Here is a 24,542-nt window from a genome sequence, read left to right on the forward strand (position 1 = left end):
ACAGCTCAAGATTTTATAGAGGTTTTATGGCACTACATTATTTTAAACAGGCCACATTACAGTTTTTAATCCGAGAACTATTATGGTGGCTTCATCTACTTCACGTTTATGGAGAGAGGAGAAAATACAAATGCAATACAACAATAAAACAAGACTAAGGACAATGAATCAAAGCACATACAGGGTACAGAAATGTTTCGAGATCTTACTCAAACAGTTGTTGAGAGATAAAATCCCTGAAATAAAAACAGCCTTTGTGAAACTTGTTCTGTTATTTAACACTTTAACATCCATATCAGAAGACATGGTCTAGTTTCTAAATTGTAATACTGACTCACAACCCATCAATCATTCTCTAAAACTGTTGTCTTGTTGGCAAATTTCACATCTGTAAGGCTCGAACACTTCAAAGAATTAATTCTCATTTGTTCTGCATTGAATTACAATCTCTCTTTGACTCGGTCTCTAAATTATTGATCGTTGATTGGCCACTCGCCTTAGTTATGACTTTACGCCTAAACTAATTAAGTTATGCCACAAGTAATCGTGGTGCAACTAATTTTAGTAGCTTTAAGTGGCTATGGTATAAGTGGGATAACACTTTTAATATGTTGCATGATTGTAAAGGGTGATGCGGGGAACTTCTTTAAAATATGTCAGAATAATCCCATATTATGGCATAACATTAAAGCCTCAGAATTAAAATTACTTAAGTAAATGTATTTAGTTCTACCACTGCTGTATTTACATAGTTCATGTAAAGAATTCATTTAAACTGTTTGAGGCAAAAAGATGTAAAACTATCTAACATTTCTTTAAAAAGTTAGTATTTGAGAACTCAAAAGTAATTTGTGTATCAGAATTGTTTTTTTTTTCTTCTTTCCTTTCCTATTATTCAACTCACAATCCCCCAGATTTATCTGGTGACTCCTTACAATATGAAGTTAAATAGGGTGCCAAATGTGAGAACATTTTAACTTGTTTACAATATTCACACACGTGAGTTGAATGTGAAGTCACAGAATAAATATTCACAAATGTGTAGACTGATATTTACATGAATACAATCACAGCTGCTAACTTGTAATACAACATTTACTTACTTACATACTGTATTAACACAATGAGAGCACAAAGCGATTATCAGCCACAGTCCAGATAAAAACCTCACCAGCTTCATACTCCGTGTGATAAGCTCAAGTCTTCCTTTTTAAATTCAGTCACCTTTTGAATCAGGTGATTAGAGGATTCTTTCAGACTGAATGTTTTCAGTAGTTTTATTCTAAAACTAATCAACTAATCATTATTTTCATAGTCGACTAATCTGTTAATTATTTGATTAATCGACTAGTCACGATTATTTGTCACCCCCTAACCCTAATTAAACCATTTAACTAATGAAATATCTTTCAAGTGAATTACTGATCTCTAACACACAGCCTGAGGTTTACTATTCAGAATGAACACTAGTATCAACGCCAGGGGGAAACCAGGGAAGAAGACAGCGTAGGATACTCCTGTAATTCACAGATGTATTATTGCATTTAACTTTCTCTTAGTCAGCAGCGTCCATGAGACCTCAAAAAGCAAAAATAAAACAAGAACGATGGAGCGGCCGCTTCAAGAGAACAGCCAGGCTTCATCACCCAAAACAATAAGCTCATAATCTGATTTACTGCCAAGTAGATTTTAACTTTAAAACTTTTTAAAGATTTTTGCTTTGGAACTATAGAAAATAAAAGCACATTAAAAGCAAGTACTATAACCACAGCTGTACACAAACCACAATTGCACATCAAGATTATTTATATTATATTTATTTATATTTTTCCAGTGGATAATCACATTTTGACAACAAAGTAAAACAAAAGCAACAAACAAGGTTCAGAAATAAAATGGAGACGTAAGAGTAAAAAATCTATACAGAATCCAGTAATAAAATAATCTTTGTGAAACTTTTTACATCTTTGTTGATACGACCTATTTAACTGGCATTTAGCAAGTAACCCCTGTGTGGCCCAGCATACAGATACATGATAGGAGACGAGATTAAAACGTGACTATTTCTCATCAGGAGAAAATGTCTCACATTTTTTTTCACCATTAAAGTTTTGTAACTTTTAATAGCGGTTTCCCTTTTTTTGTATACAATTGTAAATCTGATTCTGTAAAATCAGTGAGAACCCAACTGTTTTATGTATTTAGTCAATAACAAATTACATCTGTCTCATTTTGAACAGAAGAATTACTGTGTGTACATCTGCTTTTTAAATTACATTCAAATGTAAAATCACTGATTATCTATAAATAAATGTGGCTCATTATATGAAAGGATTATGTCCTATTAAATACAAATAAATAACATTTCTCTTCTGTCTTTTCAAACAAATCATCTTTTATAGTTGCCATTGTGAACTCATAACCTGCAGAAATGTTGGTCATTTCGATTAAAAAACATTTTCCCTGCTGTAAAATGTACATTTAAGTTAGAGAAGTGCTCTAGTGATTGTCTGTCATGATGAAAGACAATGAAACCTTTAACCCTGACTGGACTGGCAAGTACTTTTTATTTTCTATATTTACAATTTACAGTATATACAAAAAAAACAGCATTGGACTAATCTACATGATTCAGTACATTCACACACACCTTTACACCTCCTCTGAATGAGCTCTACAAAAACCGTTTTCCTGGGGACGAGAACCTGCAGAAAAGAAAAGTAGACATTACATAAAGTCAACTTTTATATAATACACACAAATGATTAGTCAATTACAGCTGGGAGACACAGTTTATGGATCTCCACCTGCAGAATATAAACTACACACAGAAAGTAAGAACATTTGTGTTTGGAGTGTTTCTTTGATGTAATAATGCTTCTTGGCAGTAAATCTTACAGCAGTGGAAAACCTGTTTATGTCCTTTTTAAATGGTGTAACTCACACACTCCGCTCTGCTGCTCATCACACAAATACACGTTTCTTACAAATGTGACATAAACAGGTTTTCCACTGCTGTAAGATTTACTGCCAAGAAGCATTATTACAACAAAGTTCATAGATTATGATTAAGTCATGTATAACATTCAACCTGCAACTATTGTTGGAGCTGGAACCAGAGAAGGTTTTGGCGAAAGGACAAATCTGACCTCAGAGTAAGAAAACTTGGTAGCACGTTACATTATAGGTTGGTAATAACTTGGGAACATTTTTATTTTAAAGATAACTAAGTAATAGCTTGGTTTTAACAATGGGTGTATCTAGGGCTGGAAGATTTGACCTAAAATCACAATTAAATATTTTACCTCGATTACGATTAATGAACTTTTGTTTTGGGTGGTTTTAGACTAAAATGTATGTAACAGGGTAATGATGGTCACAAACAAAGTGTAATAACAGGGAAACAGATTTAAAGATTGCAACAAAGCAAAACTTATTTAGTATTATATGCTGATGGAAATGTGGTACCTATATCAGCAATATTTGGATTAAAATTGGTAATATGTTGACAATAATGGGACAATAACCTGTTAATGAGGTAATACAGGTTGATGTTTTAGGCTACTTTCAGCGTAATACCTTCAAAATCACGTGAAATTTATTGGAAATAACTCCCTAATTACTAAATTATGTTGTAACCTCCTTTATCTTCCAAACTTTTAACACGGGGCCCATAAAGAAACATTTAGAAAATAAATTTTAAGGGCCAACTTAACAACAAAGTACCCAGATATACTCATTGTTAATACCAAGCTATTACCTGGTTATTACCTGGTATTACTTAATCATTACCTTTTTATTAAGTGCTACTGAAAACTTCTCAAGCAGCCAAAAATAAATTAAATTCTGCCATTTGTGAATATTTCAGTCACAAAGCAGCACAAGTGAGCGAGTTTTGTCTCAGAGCTGATGTTTCAACTTTTTCAGGTGTGTTCAATCATTTTAAGAATCAGGACATAACAGCTCAGTTTGTTTTTACAAATCCACTTCAGGAGATAATCAGATCATTTAAATGGTGGTCAGTATCAGCAGACAGGCAGAATCTTCAGGACTTTTACTTTCATGTTTCCAGAGACAAAATGGAAAAACAAGAAGTGAATGATATAAACTTAGACTAATTATTATTTTGATTATGTGATATTTTAGTAATTGTTGAGTTTTTAATCTCACATTTGATACTGATTTTTTAAATTTTATTTAAATGAAATAATTAATTTTTTTATTGTCTATTAATATACACAAATTTACAGTTTTATTAAAATTGTTTAGTATATTATAATAACACATTTATTTTAATATATTACTTTAATTTTCTAACACAGGCTTATTGTTTTACTTATTTACTTTTTTAAATATTTATTTTTACAGAATGTTTATATTATATATTTTTTATTGTTATTATTTTATTTGGTATTAACACACACAAACAACTTTTGCTGTTTTATTTCCTTATATAATGAAATATATGAAATTAATTGTCCTTATGTGCTTTATATGCAGCTTTGGTAATATTGTTGCTACACATTCATGCCAATAAAGCTAATTTGAATTTGATATTCAAACATCTGTTTAAAGAAACTGTCAAAAACATCCATTTAATGGACAGTTATGTATTTAAAGCTTGCTTTATATTTTTTAACAATCACAATGTGAACCAGAGGCCTCATAAATAAATAAATGAAGCTTAGTGGATTATTTTTATTTTTTATGTAAATACCAAACGTAAGGGGCGCCCGGTAACTCACCTAGTGGAGCCTGCAGGTTTGATTCCTCCCCTCTTTTGTTTTTCTTCCCATTTTTCTGTTTCTCATCAGCTGCTCCTGTCAAATAAAAGCAAAACGATCAATTTAATAAAAAAGAACATTGAAGAAAGAACATTGTGACATGAGATGGTTTCTGTATCTGTTATGTTGATAGAATCCATTATATAAACTGACCTTTATTACAGCGTACTGTGATGATCTTTGTAGCTACTAGCAAACCTTGAACTGCAGCAAGAATTACAGCTCCCAAAAAAATTCCACCCAACCATCCTGTGACGTCCCCTCTGCTGCACGTGTCCTCAAACAGTTTCTCTGAAACACACAACAAAACCTAGAGTCACACTCAGAATGTAAACTGTATCTCATGTACAGCACACTGGTTATTACCTACACAGAACTACTACTGAGGCGGCCATGCTGCTAAAATCTATGAACATGTAAAACTACTTGCAGATAAAACCACTAAGATGAATCTCACCTGGCAAAGTGATGTTACTACTGATTATATGACCGATGTCGTCCTGCTGGACTACACAGTGGAACTGATTGGTTTCGGTCTTGGTCACAGTGGTTTGGAGGGTGATGTAGAAGTGACCTTCTCTTTCTGAGACCTGTGGCTCCTCAGCAGGAAGTTTGTTTCCAGCCCTGTCCTGCCACTCTACTGTAGGTTTAGGAAAAGCACCTCTAACTTCACACTGCAGCAGGACCCCAAACTCTGTGATGTCAACTATCGTGATGGACGGCTCTGCAGCTGCACCTGTGAACACAATAATAAGAAAATCATGTAAACAGAACACTACAAATGTAGTTTCCATTCAAATATAAAACTCAGGGTTTCAAACTTAAAGACAGATCAGGAGAAAGTAACAGTGACTCTTGACTGACGTCACTGATCTCTACATCTGCAGCGTGTGTGCTACAACTTAGTGACCTTAGAGCTGGGTAATATTCAAGACGTTTGACAGAACACGTTAACGCAGACATTGTCCTTTATCATAATGAACCAAGCCAACACAACACCTTCAACATCAGCTTCCACTGATCAGTCTGACAGTGTTGCTGGTGGCTACAGGCAGTTTACCTACAAGTGCCTCTGAGAAAACAGCAGCAGGTGTGTGTTTGTGTCTCAAAAGCAGCCAATAAACAAAGCAGATGTAGAGATCAGTAACATCCAAATGTGCAGAACCTGCTGTGATGGTTAGTCAACATGAAGGTCCTGCGTCAAACGTTTAAATGATACTGAGGCCCAGAGAGTTGTAGCACACATGTACAGATCAGTGACGCACCTGTGATTTCGTTTAAACGGTTTCTGAAGGTGAGATCTGAAAGAGAATATTAACATAATTAGAACATTAATTACTGCACAGTGCAGGGTGATGTTATGAACTAGTCATGTGTTATTAGGCTAGTAATTTTAAATAAACAGCCATTTGTGAACATTAGGGGTGTAAAGATACCAAATCCACAGTTCGGTTCATATCAAGGTGCAGACTAGGTGTGTGTGAGTGTGGGGAGAAGAGCAGAGGAGCAGATTAAAGTAAATCAACACTAAACTAAGGTGGAAAATTACCTACTGTTAATACAAATAGCCCACAATATACACCGTTACAAAGCCCACCCTCCACCGGCCGCCGCCGGCACAGTTGCACTGTGGTTAAATCTGTTTCCCTATTATTACACTTTGTTTTTGCCTAAAACCACCCAGTACTCTTTCCCCATTCATTTAGAGAGGCCAGATCTTGTTAGACCGCTGCCCAGAGGCATTGCCAAGATGGCTGCTGAGTGGCATGACTTGCCTCTAAGGACTTTGATTTCACACTGATGTCTGTGTTGTAAATATGAAGCTACAGCAAGCAGACAGTTAGGTTAGCTGAGACTGAAGGCAGGAGGAAACTAGCAGCAGAATACCAGCAAACGATGAAACACTGAATAGGTAGGTAGGTTTACTGTAACAAAATAACAAGTTGTAGAGTGAAATTGAGCCTTGTAACTCCCTTCTGCTACATAGACAATATACATTAATATAGAATCAATTATGAAAAATGGTAAACAGAAATAAACTATCATCACTGGATGTAATCATATGCATTTTGTTAAAGAAAACTCAAAAGTAGTTAAAGTAGAGCACTGAACAGAAGCTGTTAAGAAGTTAAGTTCTTATGAGGAAAGAAAAGAACAAGTAGAGGTAAAGGAAGAAAAGGGAGAGAAGGAGAAAAAGGCGTCAGGTAAATGTTTGATACCAAGAGCATCACTGAAAGTACAGGAGGATGAAACGACAGCTGGAGATCTGGACGAACAATATAGATTAACTGTATGTAGTTTCTATGGCTCTAGGAATAATTAGTTCATCCAGTGTTTAAAGTGCATAAAACAGCTCTGCCAGCCTGCTTAGCATTACTGGAGCTTCACAACTACGAAAGGATTTGAACTGGTTTTCTGCCACCGGACTCCTGAGAGGGAAAGCAGGCAGTGGACCAAACCACTGTGAGGCACGAGAGGGGGGGACTCAAAATGTTTCTGAACTTAAAAAGCACTTTTACTGCCCCGTTTGCGTTTTTATTGTTTTACTATTTACACAATTATTATAAGTATATATGTAGCCCGTCAGACTGAACGAGATGTTTATACCGGCCTTGATGCAAGGCAGGAGCAGCCAGCTACTTTAGCACGGCTCTACTGTTGTTTGCTTCGTAACGTTCAGTTTAGATTTTTAGTAATTTTACTGATACTCAGGTGAAAGTGTCTCCTGGTGTTTTGCTCTTTCTGTGTCGGAGTTTGCTCGCTCTTGAGTTCGAGCACACGCCTGGTTGCACTCTAAAAACTGCACCGCTAGTGGTCGCTGAAAACTACATAACACCCCTTTAATGAAAACACTCACCAACAACAAGCTGAATGTTGAATATCTGTCTTGGCTGAAGAAGTGGAAAATCACAGGTGTAGTTTCCTCTGTCGGTCACCTTCGTTTTACTGATAATGATGGAGGCGTTGCCGTATTTCAGTTCTTCTTGAAAATGTGAGACGCGACCTTTGAACTGCTGATCTTGACCTGGACGGCCGTTATTATAATGAAGGCCTCCATCATAAAAGAAAACCTCCTTCGGACCATCTTTCTTCCAGTCAAAGACTTCTGACTCAACGTTCTGCTTGTTGCTGAGGGAACAGGGTAAAATGGCGTCACGTCCTTCTTTCACAACCATTCTGACGTCACCCGACCCTGAAAGAAGAAGATTATTTTAGTCATTCTGTTCAAATAGAGATCAATCAGGTTCAGACAGAACATCAGATAACACATTTACATGTCACCTCAATGACTCTGAAACACCAGTTTATAAACACGTTAGTTAGTCGGCACATTATTTATGGAGATTTTTCATGTTTGCTCATTTAAGAATATTTAAGCTGACATTAGACAGTAGGGCTGTTTCAGAAAGCAGGTTCATCAAACTCTGAGCTGATTGAGCCTGAGGTGGGAAACTCTGTTCCAGAAAAGTCGATCAGAATTAGTTCAGTCAACTCTGAGTATGTTGAAGATGGAAGTGCATGCGTAGGCATAAAAAAAAAGCCACCGTCAATGGAGCTCCGATACTACGATTCACCATGGCAACAGGTAAATAAAGAGCCCCCATTTTAATTGCGTGGAGCTAGAAATATGAATGCGTGCCAACGCGGACCATGATAGGCTCTAAAATGCAGGAAGAGGGAATCAATAACTTCACAATATAACATTTTAAACACATTTTAATTTTACGCTACATTTGATTATTTTAAATCAGCTGTAACCAGATGGAACAAAATGCCCGTGGAAAAACCTAAAGATGAAAATATTAATCAAACAGATCAGAAGCAGTTTTCTTCATTACTTCGATGCTCTGTTAGAACAAAAGCCTGGTTTTAAGAACAGGTGACAAACACCAAAACTGCAAAGTGTTGGTTTCTCTTAACTCTTCATACAAACAACAAATCAGAAAGTGTCTAAATGAAAAACTAATGAAAAGAAACAAAACCCCGTTTATTCAGTCAAAATTTAGCTCACAGAAAACAAAACGCACACAAACTAACTTTGGATGGATGCACTTTTGTTTGGGCACAATGTTTTTTCATGAACTACAAATACTAGAAGAAAGATTCTTTTCTCCACAAAGGCAAAAAGTCAAACAAGTTCAAATAAAGTAACTTGTGTTATGTTTTGTCATTTACATCAGGACATAGATTTCCATCCACATCACATTTAAATGTTGTCTTAAAGTCACCTCTTTCAAGAACACTTCCTCTGAGCCGCTAACATCCAGCCTGCACTTCCTGTGCACTTCTTCTTCATCTCTCTCCTTAACATGTGCTTGTCTTGACGGCACCATTTGTTAACTCCTATTGCTTCCCACAGGTATTTACCCCAGTGACACCGTATGCTTTAATATCTCTTACTAACATCTAGTGTTGCTTGTAGATCTCTCTGACCTGATGCTTCTATGTTGTTCCTCAGATGTAAGTCGATTTGGATAAAGGCGTCTGCCACCTTAGATACAGTAGTTATTGATGACAAATCCAACCTCAGTAACTACAGTGATCTCTTTACAGATGAAGCCCATGATACTGAGTTTACTGGCCGTTACATTTGTGGTTGTATCAAACACCACAATGAATAAAATCACTTTGACTGGAGAGATATTTTCAGATTAGTTTGTAGTCACGTCTGACCTGCAGTGACCTTCACGTTTGGCCAAATTGTACAATTACAATTTACAATATTTGGTAACTGTTCTCTCCTTTTGTAGCTAACCCGGCCAATGTGTCTGCAGCTGAGTTAATGATTTAAAATGTATGTAGTGATCACTGCTTCAGTGTATTTGCAGTCTTACAACACAGTCAGTAACCCCAATACAAAACTTCAGCTGCAGGGCTGTTGTGTCCATGAGCAAGTGATGCACATCTAAAATTTGACTTTGTCCAATAAATAAACAACAACAACCAGAAAGCTTAATGACTAAACTTGCTAAATAATTTGTCTGGAGAGGAACTATAACCAATAGATTTTGGAAAAGTTTTTTAGTTTCCATCCTCTCTCCACAGTGATTTTACATTCATGACACAGCACCCAAGCCGTTTTGGGCCCCACATCAAGCCTTTAACGGCAGGAAAACCCTGTTAATATGACCTCATAATCATTGTAGATAAGACAGTTCATGTTTGCCTTTTGTGTCTCAATGTAAAACTTCTTTAGCTTATCTGTAGAAATTAATATGAAAATAGGCAACATGAGAACCACCTCCCTTAATTACCAAGCATTTCATTTGCACAATAATCATAAAGAATCGTCTCCTCTTTAGTTTAAAATGACTAGTTTCTTTCTCATGTATGTATTTACATTTACTCATTTAGTTTCATGCAGTTTTGTCCAGAGCGACCAGAGCTCACACGCCTCTGGAGCAACTTCATCTGCGTGATGACGTAGTAAACACAACGTGAAGTTGCATAGTGTTGAGCAGTCGGCATATTAAGCGTAGACATTGCAGTAAGCAGTAAGCGGCATCACTCTTGGTCTTGAGAAACTGAAACCCTGTAAATGTAAATGCTCCGTACTTGTATAGCGCCTTTCAAGTCTTTTCGACCACTCATACACTACATCTGCATTCACCAGTCAAACACATTCATACACTGGCGGAACAGGACAAGGACACTTCGACACGCAACCAGGGGAGCCAGGGATTGAACCGCCGACCTTCCGAATAACGGCCAACCCGCTCTCCCTGCTTTACTACGTCATCACGCAGATGAAGTTGCTCCGCGGCTGAGCCGCAGCCGCAGCCGGCACCCTGTAATTTTCCTCTGCTCGCGTTCACCGTCACTTTCTGCCGCTCAGACAATCAAACACTTGGAGTCACGCAGCTCTAACAGCAGCTTTCACTTACTGTATGTTCCGTATAGAACAAGGAGAGCAAGCGAGCAAAGCGTTTAAGTGAAAACATCAGCCGCTCCTGAATGAATCTGGGGGACACTGCTGTTGATTCCTGGCGTCAGTGGATTTCAGGAGTCACCTGGTTGTTCAGAGAAGGAGCCGCACGACATAAACAGTCGCTACACAGAATGAAACGACGTCTGAAATGTAACTTCTTAAAACCACAACTCTGCAGTGGGAATGAAATAAATATTTAGTTCACGGAAACCTCTTGGTGGCCATTAAACAACAGTCGGCATGACAGCTCCCAAATTAATGATGAACATCTAATGAAGCAGTACCGGTGTCTATCGCTTGACCAAATGTTGTGTTATCATCACCTTTAAAGTTACGCATTAGCTTTCTTACCGTTTGTATCCATGTGTCCAGGAGTTATTCCAGACACAGTCAGCAGGCAGAACCAGAAGAACAGAAGCTCCAGAGCTTTCAACTGCAACATGTTAGATAAATTACTTAAAACCAAAGTTTCTGGACTTGATAACTTGTTCCCCGCCCCTTCGCTCTTCAAGTGCAGCATAACAGAGTGCCGAATGTGGACGTTGCGTTCAAGTGCTCCTTGTATGATCGCGTGTTGTGAAGTCGCTCTCGGTGGGTTCATGTGCTTTTACATGGTAAAGTGGAAACAACATGAACGCTGAACTGTCATTAACATTGTCGTCAAAGTGTGCTGAAAAAGTGCTAAAATGTTCTCTGCTTTTCCGAGTTGTTGTTCCGACTTCAGGCGGCCGTTAAATTAATTTTCTCAGTCGGGAAGTCACTTTTCCGATTATTTCCACATAACTTGAATTCGCAAAAAGCACACACGCCCTCTTCCTTCTGCCATCTCTCGTACACCAACCAAACCGCTCCCACCTTGAATAAACCTAAGTCCTTCTCACTCCAGGTGATATAGTACTTCCCATTTGCCCAACAGGGTGTTTAACATCTACATCTTTAAAAACACATGTTCGATAGATTCACCAGTACTTTTACAAAAACTCTTAAATTAAAAAATGTTCCAAAATTATTTACAATGATAAATCTCATTCAGAATAAGTAATAATTACAAATAACTGTCCTATGTTAGTTAAAAAGTTACACACATTGTCGTATTTTCATTATTTCCCTGAAGCTAATTATCATGAGCCTTCACAAGTTAATGACATCTTATAAATAAATAAAAGGCTAAAATCTGATCCCAGAGCAGGAAATAACTCAGATCTGTGACAGACAGCATTTTACCTCTGAGCTCTGCTCTCAGTGAAACTACACAGAATAAGACAGTGTGTGTGTTTAGACACTAGAGGGCGACACTCTGTTGAGGAAGGAGACTAAAACAACCAAATCACTTAGAGAAACTGCAACAGTCAATAATGAGAGTAAGAAATTAAATTGTATGTTGGAAATATTTAGATTTTAATAACCTCTGATGAACAACAATCAGAGTATCAGTGTGGAGGTTCCACTTAAATAGACCTACTTTAATAAAATAAAAAGTCAACTCCAATAATAAAAACATTTGTTTAATTTCAGTCCCGTCCCACGTTGAGCTGCCTAAAGACCTTTTTCACACCGGGGATGAAATGAAAAAAGCTATGAGGAATATTCGTTGATGATTTTTCTTTGACACTAAACATTCCACAAAATTTGCACAAATTGAAACAGACCAAACAACTTTGTGTGGATAGGCTGGTAGAGATAGATGGGGTCAATTTATCACCAGTTTATTCAGACTGGTAGTGATTTTAACCAAATAAAAACAGAATCAACCGTTAATCTAAATTTCCCCTGTACGGGGGACTAACAAAGTTTTATCTTATACTACAGCTCAAGCTTTTGTGGATGTTTGATGGCACTACATGGTTGAGGTACAAATTACATTATTGTATAAAGGCCACGTTACATTTTTCCTTTTTGGTTTTAGCTGCTGAGCATTTGGAAATAAATATTAGGATTTGATCTGATACTTTTATCAGGTCCCTCTTTTTTAAGTTATCTCATCATATTGTTTACTTTTCACTCTGTTTTTGTTGAGATAGCTTCTTCTCTCTCATTTTGGTGACATTTCTTTAATAGTCTAGTGGATATTTCAATTTTGACTCAACAGTGTGAGAGAAGCACGAGAGAACCTCTGGGTGAAGTATATGATAATAATCTGACTTCTCACTTGATTTATTAACTCAGTTAGACTGATGAGTCTAAATATGATCCCTTCTATATAACATTATCCAGAGACTTACATTAGCTATATACCGTGCATCCAGAACAATACTCATAATGACAACATGAAATGAGTTTGTTGACAATGACATAGCTTTAGTGCTGCATTTAACGCCCTATTAGATTCAGTTGGCTTCAGTCAGTGTTCATAAAGCCAGTCACTGTTTAAACCACACCCTCCTCAACCTAGTTTTGGCATTGAAATTGAACATTTAGTAGTTTTTTTTACACAGAATCCCACTTTATCTGACCACTATTTAATAACTTTTGTACAGGTACAGGATGGGGAATATTCTGTTATGCATGTGACTTAAACCTTATTATTTATATTTGTTGTATTTCTGCAGAACCACCTACACGAACACAAGTTCACCAACATCTGTTACAGTCAGTTTAAATGTCCTGTGACATTTCAGTAGAGATAATAAAATAAACTATAAACATTATTCTACAATATGTATAAAAATAAACACATTCACTGATATAAGCGTTGCATTTCCTTTCTGTATACAACAGCAATACTAGCAGCACCTCATTATCACTGTCAAAATAACCTATTTATAAGAGAAACCTACACAAAATACACCAATCCTCCAGTTTAAATTCAAGTAATTTACACAAATTGAATTAAATGACAAGAAAACATAGTCTACCATTTAAACACAGAATCAATTGACTATATACCTTTAAATCAAATTGTTACACACCTCATGAACCTGCCCTGCAATGCTCTTTAAAACCTTTGTTTTCTCTGGTCGGAGTCACCTTCACACCTAAATCGAGCTCCCTAACCTGCATGGGGTTTAAATACAGCGGCCAACTTTCGGACGAACTACCCTTTTCCCCCCCAGCGTAAAGAGGATCTGACTTTATCGCTGCACTCACTGCTTTAATATGTATATCTAATAAATAACAATTGTATTAAGATTCAGGATTAATGTTGAGGAAAAGTGTGTTTTTTGCAACAATGAATCTTCATTATTCAAATTATTTTGGTCAGATTTCGATTAAGCTATTTCTTTAAGACTCTTACTAACTGGACTTCTTCCCTTTCCGGTAGTCTTGTGCTTTCTCGTCCCTCTCCTCTCTCCTCCTATCACTTCCTGCAGGTGTTTCAGGCTCTGGAGCTGTGGAGTCTGGATCTGTGGTTGCGGGTCACCCTCTGCTACACTTATTGTTACTAGTCCTGTTGTTATTATTATCATTACGATTATTATCATAGACATTACTATGAATATCTGTAGGCCTACCATTATTCACTCGGTCTGTAGCAACATTGCCTTTATATTGTGTAGGCTGCTCCAGAGCCCTTTAAAGAGAGAGTCGCGTCAGCGGGGGTCCAAAATGCTACATCGTCACGTGGTTCATGGAGACCGCAGATACAGTAGTTCCCGGAGGTCCTGGGTGGGCAATTCAAAATGAGCGAGAGAAACAACAAAACGGCGATTTTAAGTGATTTCTGGTCATTTATACAATAAATGCGTTGATTTACAATATTTGCACAGCACGGTGACACGTGTATGTAGTTACATTACTATTTTTTAAAAAGGAGGACATATATTTTTGACAATAACAGCTACAGTCACCTTGTGGACATTTTTTGGCCAACCTTACATTGGAAAGTGTTCCTCTTGAAAACACGTTTAAAATTCAGATCAGATTTACCTTTCTAACATTCCTTTTAGTGATCCCACGGTACCAGGGTTAATTGATCTTAAAGACTAATGTAATCTTTATGACTTCAGATAGAACAGACAGGTGACGATCAATGATCGTCATGTATTCATTTATAAATCTCCAGTAAACTCAGAAAACAGCATGTTAAGTGGTTTGTGTCTGTGAACTGTCTTACAATAGTCCACAGCAGGTTTATTGTGCTGTGTGGAGATGCTGCTGCAGTCGGTCAGAAAAAAGAAACGAATGTTTGGTTTCCCAGCTGACACGGAGGAGGAGGAAAAAATGGTTGACTCAGGTCAACAGGAGCAACCTTACAACCACTAAAGAGGCTAACAACAAAAATATGTGAGGTAAAGACAGACATGACTGCAGATCATCTTCAGGCTCCTCTGAACCCCCTGTGAGAGAGAGAGCGTTAGACAAACCTACACATCTTTAAAGATTCATCCAGGTCATGGTTATCCAAGAAAAGTAGAATCGGGAGCATCTGGACGTTTCAGAAGAAGTCCAGTTGCCCTCGACCTCAACCTTCGTTGGAAGGCATAGGTAAAGAGCACCTTATGAACTAGAACTATGGAGAGTGTACGGTCTTGGTCCCCGGCCCCAGTGAGACCACTGGATTGAACAGAGATCGGAGAACTGCCCACTGCTGTCTCAGGTTCTCCTTTGGTTGGCACTAAATTAATTTCTCTCTCTTTTGGATGAATGCGGAGTACAGTTGGAATCGTCCGGCCACGCCTTTCCTGCAACTCACAAGCCACAATTCTCCATCCGTCCCTATGTTTGTAGGGCAACCTTTTCACTATGGTCAGCATTGTGGTAGGCATGTTCAACTCTTCCATGGCGTTACAACATCCTCGCAGAAAAAGACTGTATGCCTGTCGAGATTTCACACCTTCAGATTTTATTGGTGTCCATGAAAGAGCCTTTTCCATACAGGCTGAAGCAATTTTCCCAAAATGCTCTTGTAGCAAAGCCTTAGCCTTGCCATGTCCTCTGTCACGTGCCATATGTTGACAGCTTCTGACAAGCTCCCTTGGCTGCCCCCTGGTGTACTGTTCAAGGAAGCACAAGCAGTCTTTGGGATTGTCAGCCTTCTCTTCGATGCTGTGTTCAAAAGCCCTCATGAAGGTGTGATATTGCAAAGGATCACCGTCAAAAACCTGAAGGTCTCTTAGGCAGAAATGAACGAGATTGTTGCTGAACCAATAAAGCAGTTATTTCATTTTGTTTTTCCAAAACCGTAATTATTTGACTTTGGTCACTGCTGCTTGTCACCAGTGTTGCCGACTGATGATTCCTGTGCTGAAACAGTGGACGTGATCGTACCGTCTCTCGATGTCCTGTCCAACTTGTGCATTGATTCCTTTTGTGATACAAATATAGGAGCATCATTTGTGACAACATGAGCAATAGTACGGCTTGTTTGTCTCCCTGTTTCAGAAAGCCATCCTTTTGCATCCTCCATAAATCCATTGTGGCATTTTAGTATGTTCATAAACAATTCATTTTGTTTTTCCTGTTCCTCTTCAGGAAGTATGGGAATCACAGACTCATGTAACAAAGTTTCATCCAACATTTGACTCATTTTCTCAAGATAAGATCGTACTTGTGGGGCATTATCATCCTTTTGCATGAGATCCTTTATTGTCTGTATTAGACCTTTGATTTTGTGAACCTTTTTTCTACGTTCCTTTTGTAGTGTTTCAATTTTATCCCCCAAAGCTTTAGAAGTGAGTTTAATTTCTCTCTTTTGTTCATCCATCTCTGAGCCATTGACATCTGATTTTGATCCACTTGTTGCCATTTCCCAATGTACCACAAATCATCCAAGAATCCACGCCGTTCAATCAATCAATCAATCAATCAATCAATCAATCCACCGCTGCCTCACAAATCATATCCAAAGACCAACAATAAACAACACAAGCAAGCAACAATGCGTCCCCTATGGACAAGCGGCAGTAACTTATTTACACTGTGTTCAAATGAACAACTTCCACAGCACAAACTGCCACCATGTTACTACATACCGCTTCAGTTGCTTTCATTGTTGTAGCTTATGTTCAAGTGCAGTCAATGTGTGTGTGACGTTTTGATACGATTGATGCTTGAATATAAGGATAATCATTTGAACATCTCAGCAAACTCTGTATTTCTCATCCTCTTTCTTATAAAGTGTAGACTAAACTTTTTTTTTGGTGTAGCCTTGTAGGCTATGAGCTATGATTGAAGCAGGCCATTTCTCAGGAGTTTTTGACCTTGAAAGCTCAGTGTTTAGATCTTAGTCTTTTATTTGGAAAGTCTAACCGGACGTTGCTTATTTGTTGTTACTAACGTTGCTAACTTGACCGCGGAGCCCTAAAAATTAAAACATGATGCAAAAGGGGGGGTAGCCTACCCAGGGCGTTAACAAGCGACGCCAATGGGCCTTGACCAAGCGTCAATATGTGACCAGTCGGGAGTGAGAATGCGTTGGCATTTGTTAAGACCCATTCAATTAAAATGTGACTGTGAAGTAAAATTAAACAACACATTTTCTGTGTTTATTACCAAACCATTTATCAGTAATACAGTTGTAGGAGCCTAAATGCAGTTTACTGATAAATAATTTTATAAATTTATGTGTTAACTGTGATTTACATTATTAATTTATGTAGAGGGAACTGAAGGGAATATTTACCGTATTTACAGGTTGATGCAGTTAATATTTACAGTAATGCAAGGAGTTAATTGTTTGATTATCTAAAATGTGTGTGGATAATTAGAGTGCATACACTGGTAATATTTGGGGAATACAGGACTGTTATGGTCTTTTCCCTTAAAACGCATGCACCTTTAATTGCTTGGGAATACTCTCACGACAGAGTTTGTTAAGTTACCTTAGTAATTAACCTAAAATTTAATTGGACTTTAATATTTGTAACCCACAGAAGACAATCCGCAAATGTGTACTATGATTGACAAATATTTCACTATTCACAAATGTGTATTTTTATTTGTGTTATGTAAAATCATATCCACAAAAATACAGAGTAATGTGTACACACACAACAGTTTTTACACATTTGTAAATTACATTTGTAAGTTCCTTTTTACACATTTGTTGAATCATTTCCAATGTGTACTGCAGAGATCTGTAAAAAAATACAAATATCCTGGTTTTCTTTATTGAGACTTTGCAGATATTTATTTAACACAGAAACCAGGTCTGATGGCAGCATGGAGGTCCAGAGAAGAACAGTCACAGATCCTGGATTCATTTGTGACGTCTGAAACTGTTTCAAACACGTATTAAACTGCAGGCTGCACAACTTTGATAAGTGAAAGATCCCATACAGACGTGTTTTAGGACATATCTAATTTAAAGTTCAATGAGCTTGGTAAATGTTAAAACTACACCTACTAGGTACTGAACTTGGTATAGGTTTGTCCACTATGTTCACCTGGGAAGAAAGTTATTCACATTACAAGATACAAACATTTGACCAACAAGTAGCCTGTCTGAACACTGAGTTTTCAAGGTGCTGTGGCTGCACCCTCACAAACACCTGAGAAACCAATCATAGAAATATACAAACGTACAAGGCTAGACACAAAAAGCTATTAGAGAATAAGATATACAGATTTGCTCTAATGTTCAAATGATTATTTTATTTTTCAAGCATCAGTCATATCAAATTTATTATTGCATTTAACTTTCTCTTAGTCAGCAGCGTCCATGAGACCTCAAAAAGCAAAAATAAAACAAGAACGATGGAGCGGCTGCTTCAAGAGAACAGCCAGGCTTCATCACCCAAAACAATAAGCTCATAATCTGATTTACTGCCAAGTAGATTTTAACTTTAAAACTTTTTAAAGATTTTTGCTTTGGAACTATAGAAAATAAAAGCACATTAAAAGCAAGTACTATAACCACAGCTGTACACAAACCACAATTGCAGTGGATAATTACATTTTGACAACAAAGTAAAACAAAAGCAACAAACAAGGTTCAGAAATAAAATGGAGACGTAAGAGTAAAAAATCCATACATAATCCAGTAATAAAATAATCTTTGTGAAACTTTTTACATCTTTGTTGATACGACCTATTTAACTGGCATTTAGCAAGTAACCTCCGTGTGGCCCAGCATACAGATACATGATAGGAGACGAGATTAAAACGTGACTATTTCTCATCAGGAGAAAAAGTCTCACATTTTTTTTTCACCATTAAAGTTTTGTAACTTTTTATAGCAGTTTCCATTTTTTTGTATACAATTGTAAATCTGATTCTGTAAAATCAGTGAGAACCCAACTGTTTTATGTATTTAGTCAATAACAAATTACATCTGTCTCATTTTGAACAGAAGAATTACTGTGTGTACATCTGCTTTTTAAATTACATTCAAATGTAAAATTCCTGATTATCTATAAATAAATGTGGCTCATTATATGAAAGGATTATGTCCTATTAAATACAAATAAATAACATTTCTCTTCTGTCTTTTCAAACAAATCATCTTTTATAGTTGCCATTGTGAACTCATAACCTGCAGAAATGTTGGTCATTTCGATTAAAAAACATTTTCCCTGTAATTTTCTTTAACAACCTGCTGTAACATGTACAGTTAAGTTAGAGAAGTGCTCTAGTGATTGTCTGTCATGATGAAAGACAATGAAACCCCTCCCTTTAACCCTGACTGGACTGGCAAGTACTTTTTATTTTCTATTTTGTAAAACATTAATTTCCATTAGTCCAAAAACTGACCATAACATGTTTCACAAAGATCTGTTAATTACATATTTACAATTTACAGTATATACAGCATGTATAAAAAACAGCATTGGACTAATCTACATGATTCAGTACATTCACACACACCTTTACACCTCCTCTGAAGGAGCTCTACAAAAACCGTTTTCCTGGGACGAGAACCTGCAGAAAAGAAAAGTAGACATTACATAAAGTCAACTTTTATATAATACACACAAATGATTAGTCAATCACAGCTGGGAGACACAGAGCCGACAGTTTATGGATCTCCACCTGCAGAATATAAACTACACACAGAAAGTAAGGACATTTGTGTTTGGAGTGTTTCTTTGATGTAATAATGCTTCTTGGCAGTAAATCTTACAGCAGTGGAAAACCTGTTTATGTCCTTTTTAAATGGTGTAACTCACACACTCCGCTCTGCTGCTCATCCCACAAATGCACGTTTCTTACAAATGAAATAATTGTACTTGCATCCTTTTTGTTCATAGATTATGATTAAGTCATGTATAACATTCAACCTGCAACTATTGTTGGAGCTGGAACCAGAGTTTGGCGAAAGGACAAATCTGACCTCAGAGTAAGAAAACTTGGTAGCACGTTACATTATAGGTTGGTAATAACTTGGGAATATTTTATTTTAAAGATAACTAAGTAATAGCTTGGTATTAACAATGGGTGTATCTAGGGCTGGAAGATTTGACCTAAAATCACAATTAAATATTTTACCTCGATTACGATTAATGAACTTTTGTTTTGTTTGTCCTCATAGTTCACTGACCAGGTTTGTGCTGTCGATATGCTCTATTAAATACTATTAATATTAAATATATCAAATATGACATTCATGAATTACCTTTAATAGTATAAGTCGTTTTTTGCTAACTGATACGTAATGTTGACGGAAGTCGGGAGTGCAGCGGCGGAGACTCTGTGGTGCTACGACAAAGAATGTCCCCCCTGTATTTGGTGCTACTAACATTTTATGATTAATATCAATGTGCAACTAATGATTTTCACCTGCACACTGAGCAAGCAGGGTGACACTCAACGCTCTGCTGGCTGCCTCTCCTCATTCATCAAAGGACGTCTACATGACAGGTGCTGCTGTAAGAGCAGGAAGTTGTCAGGTTACAGCTCCGTCCTGTACACATACTGAACATCCTACTGAAATTATATCTGTTTTCTGGTTGGTCAGTAAAAGGATGGACATTTAACATCTATTCTGGGCTTCAGACTCCGGTCAAGAAGCTGAGCAGGACTGGATGGGGTGAAGTCACATGACTACACATGCTGTAGTATGTTGTTAAGAGGAAAGAACATAAACACATACTGTGGGGAAATAATAGGATTTAAAAAATCTTAACAAGGGAAAATTACGTCTGTTAGAAGTTCTGAATATCAGTTTTGATTAATTTTCAGTTACTCATCCAGACCCCAATTTATCTGAGTGGTTTTAGACTAAAATGTATGTAACAGGGTAATGATGGTCACAAACAAAGAGTAATAACAGGGAAACAGATTTAAAGATTGCAACAAAGCAAAACTTATTTAGTATTATATGCTGATGGAAATGTGGTACCTACATCAGCAATATTTGGATTAAAATTGGTAATATGTTGACAATAATGGAACAATAACCTGTTAATGAGGTAATACAGGTTGATGTTTTAGGCTACTTTCAGCGTAATACCTTCAAAATCACGTGAAATTTCTTGGAAGTAACTCCCTAATTACTAAATTATGTTGTAACCTCCTTTATCTTCCAAACTTTTAACACGGGGGCCATAAAGAAACATTTAGAAAATAAATTTTAAGAGCCAACTTAACAAAAAGTACCCAGATATACTCATTGTTAATACCAAGCTATTACCTGGTTATTACCTGGTTATTACTTAATCATTACCTTTTTATTAAGTGCTACTGAAAACTTCTCAAGCAGCCAAAAATAAATTAAATTCTGCCATTTGTGAATATTTCCGTCACAAAGCAGCACAAGTGAGCGAGTTTTGTTTCAGAGCTGATGTTTCAACTTTTTCAGGTGTGTTCAATCATTTTAAGAATCAGGACATAACAGCTCAGTTTGTTTTTACAAATCCACTTCAGGAGATAATCAGATCATTTAAATGGTGGTCAGTATCAGCAGACAGGCAGAATCTTCAGGACTTTTACTTTCAAATGTTTCCAGAGACAAAATGGAAAAACAAGAAGTGAATGATATAAACTTAGACTAATAAATCATTTTAAATTATTATTTTGATTGTGTGATATTTTAGTAATTGTTGAGTTTTTAATCTCACATTTGATACTGATTTTTTTATTTTATTTAAATGAAATAATTAATTAATTTATTGTCTATTAATATACACTAATTTACAGTTTTATCCATTTTATTAAATTTTTTTAGTATATTATAATAACACACTTTATTTATTTTAATATTACTTATTGTTTTACTTATTTACTTTTTTTTAATATTTATTTTTACAGAATGTTTATATTATATATTTTATTGTTATTATTTTACTTGGTATTAACACACACAAACACAACTTTTGCTGTTTTATTTCCTTATATAATATATGAAATTAATTGACCTTATGTACTTTATATGCAGCTTTGGTAATATTGTTGCTACACATTCATGCCAATAAACCTAATTTGAATTATATATTCAAACATTTCTTAAAGAAACTGTCAAAAACATCCATTTAATGGACAGTTACGTATTTAAAGCTTGCTATATATTTTTTTAACAATCACAATGTGAACCAGAGGCCTCATAAATAAATAAAGGAAGCTTAGTGGATTTCTTTTTTTTTTTTTTATGTACAAAACGTAAGGGGCGCCCGGTAACTCACCTGGTGGAGCCTGCAGGTTTGATTCCTCCCCTCTTTTGTTTTTCTTCCCGTTTTTCTGTTTAGCTGCTCCTGTCCAATAAAAGCAAATCAATCAATTTAATAAAAAAGAACATTGAAGAACATTGTGACATGAGATGGTTTTTTAAGTATCTGTTATGTTGATAGAATCCATTATATAAACTGACCTTTATTACAGCGTACTGTGATGATCTTTGTAGCTACTAGCAAAACTAGAACTGCAGCAAGAATTACAGCTCCCAAAACCATTCCACCAAACCATCCTGTGACGTCCCCTCTGCTGCACGTGTCCTCAAACAGTTTCTCTGAAACACACAACAAAACCTAGAGTCACACTCAGAATGTAAACTGTATCTCATGTACAGCACACTGGTTATTACCTACACAGAACTACTACTGAGGCGGCCATGCTGCTAAAATCTATGATCATTAAAATAACACTATATAAACATCAACAACTATTTTCAGATAAAACCACTAAAATGAATCTCACCTGGCAAAGTGATGTTACTACTGATTATATGACCGATGTCGTCCTGCTGGACTACACAGTGGAACTGATTGGTTTCGGTCTTGGTCACAGTGGTTTGGAGGGTGATGTAGAAGTGACCTTCTCTTTCTGAGACCTGTGGCTCCTCAGCAGGAAGTTTGTTTCCAGCCCTGTCCTGCCACTCTACTGTAGGTTTAGGAAAAGCACCTCTAACTTCACACTGCAGCAGGACCCCAAACTCTGTGATGTCAACTATCGTGATGGACGGCTCTGCAGCTGCACCTGTGAACACAATAATAAGAAAATCATGTAAACAGAACACTACAAATGTAGTTTCCATTCAAATATAAATCTCAGGGTTTCAAACTTAAAGACAGATCAGGAGAAACTAAGTGACTCTTGACTGACGTCACTGATCTCTACATCTGCAGCGTGTGTGCTACAACTTAGTGACCTTAGAGCTGGGTAATATTCAAGACGTTTGACAGAACACGTTAACGCAGACATTGTCCTTTATCATAATGAACCAAGCCAACACAACACCTTCAACATCAGCTTCCACTGATCAGTCTGACAGTGTTGCTGGTGGCTACAGGCAGTTTACCTACAAGTGCCTCTGAGAAAACAGCAGCAGGTGTGTGTTTGTGTCTCAAAAGCAGCCAATAAACAAAGCAGATGTAGAGATCAGTAACATCCAAATGTGCAGAACCTGCTGTGATGGTTAGTCAACATGAAGGTCCTGCGTCAAACGTTTTAATGATACTGAGGCCCAGAGAGTTGTAGCACACATGTACAGATCAGTGACGCACCTGTGATTTCGTTTAAACGGTTTCTGAAGGTGAGATCTGAAAGAGAATATTAACAGAATTAGAACATTAATTACTGCACAGTGCAGGGTGATGTTATGAACTAGTCATGTGTTATTAGACTAGTAATTTTAAATAAACAGCCATTTGTGAATATTAGGGGTGTAACGACACCAAATCCACAGTTCCCCTTCGAGGGAACTCAAACTGCGTCGGTGACGATACTATGGGAACGCCCCTGGACGTGGCAGGGCTGAAACACTTTCAGAGGGTGTTGGGTCTCCTGGCAGCAGCGTCCAGTATAATACCTTCCGGACTACTGCACATGAGAGCCCTGCAGTGGTGGCTAAAATCCAAGGGATTCTCCCCGAGGGGAAATCCGCTCCGTCTGATACGGGTTACGAGTGGATGCCTTCGTTCCCTGTCCGTATGGAGGAAGCCTTGGTTCCTGTCCCAAGGTCTGTGTTGGGAGCAATCTGTCGCCGAACAATTATTTCAACAGACGCCTCACTCACGGGATGGGCGCGGTCATGGACGACCGCTTACCGAGAGGCTCCTAGGAGGAGCATCATTTCTCTTGGCACATAAATTGCCTGGAAATGTTGGCGGTTTTCAGAGCTCTGAGGAGTTTTCTGCCCGCTCTCCGCAGTCGCCACGTCCCTGTCAGGACCGACAATACGGCGGTGGCGGCCTATTTGAATCACCAGGGGGGTCTGCGCTCGCGCCCATTATGCAAACTGGCACATCGGATCCTCCTGTGGCCAGAATCAAGGAGCAGACCTGCTGTCGAGACAGGGGCTGAGGCCCGGGGAATGGAGACTCCACCCCGAGGTGGTGGAGTTATTATGCGAAGATTTCGGCCCCATAGACGTGGACTTGTTTGCATCCCGAGAGACGGCACACTGTCCCCTGTGGTTCTCCCCATCACCCCCAGCCCCGCTAGGACTGGATGCCATGGTACAGACGTGGCCGAGGCTGCGTCTGTATGTGTATGGGTTCTGGAGCAGGTCCACCAGG

At 37.5% G+C, this 24,542-nt stretch overlaps 2 protein-coding genes across 7 annotated transcripts in view; both read right to left on the reverse strand.

The window, feature by feature from the left end:
- Positions 1 to 1,801: 1,801 nt before the first annotated feature.
- LOC119886065 (butyrophilin-like protein 10) overlaps positions 1,802 to 24,542 on the reverse strand; it is a 35,462-nt gene continuing 12,721 nt past the window's right edge. For 2 of the 6 annotated variants that reach the window (XM_038696564.1, XM_038696562.1), the window contains exons 3-7: positions 23,529 to 23,564; positions 22,723 to 23,001; positions 22,397 to 22,534; positions 22,212 to 22,280; positions 18,227 to 19,512 (exon numbers count right to left, since the gene is read on the reverse strand). In XM_038696564.1, coding sequence (XP_038552492.1) covers positions 19,388 to 19,512; positions 22,212 to 22,280; positions 22,397 to 22,534; positions 22,723 to 23,001; positions 23,529 to 23,564 — 647 coding nt within the window. In that variant the 3' untranslated portion in view covers positions 18,227 to 19,387. Of the gene's footprint in view, positions 2,536 to 18,226; positions 19,513 to 20,412; positions 20,458 to 22,211; positions 22,281 to 22,396; positions 22,535 to 22,722; positions 23,002 to 23,528; positions 23,565 to 24,542 lie in introns of those variants that run through there. The other 4 variants (XR_005441424.1, XR_005441423.1, XM_038696565.1 and 1 more) reach the window with 4 other exon arrangements.
- LOC119886064 (butyrophilin-like protein 1) lies at positions 1,806 to 11,448 on the reverse strand. Its single transcript, XM_038696561.1, has 7 exons — positions 11,065 to 11,448; positions 7,642 to 7,977; positions 6,050 to 6,085; positions 5,242 to 5,520; positions 4,938 to 5,075; positions 4,746 to 4,820; positions 1,806 to 2,705 (listed from the first exon to the last, which is right to left on the reverse strand). Exons 1-7 carry the CDS (start codon positions 11,312 to 11,314, stop codon positions 2,653 to 2,655), a joined length of 1,167 nt encoding a protein of 388 aa, XP_038552489.1. The 5' UTR covers positions 11,315 to 11,448; the 3' UTR covers positions 1,806 to 2,652.

This window comes from Micropterus salmoides, unplaced genomic scaffold (assembly GCF_014851395.1).
Source record: "Micropterus salmoides isolate LMB-PRFRI ecotype aquatic unplaced genomic scaffold, ASM1485139v1 Ms_hic_scaffold_4, whole genome shotgun sequence".
NCBI lineage: Eukaryota > Metazoa > Chordata > Actinopteri > Centrarchiformes > Centrarchidae > Micropterus > Micropterus salmoides.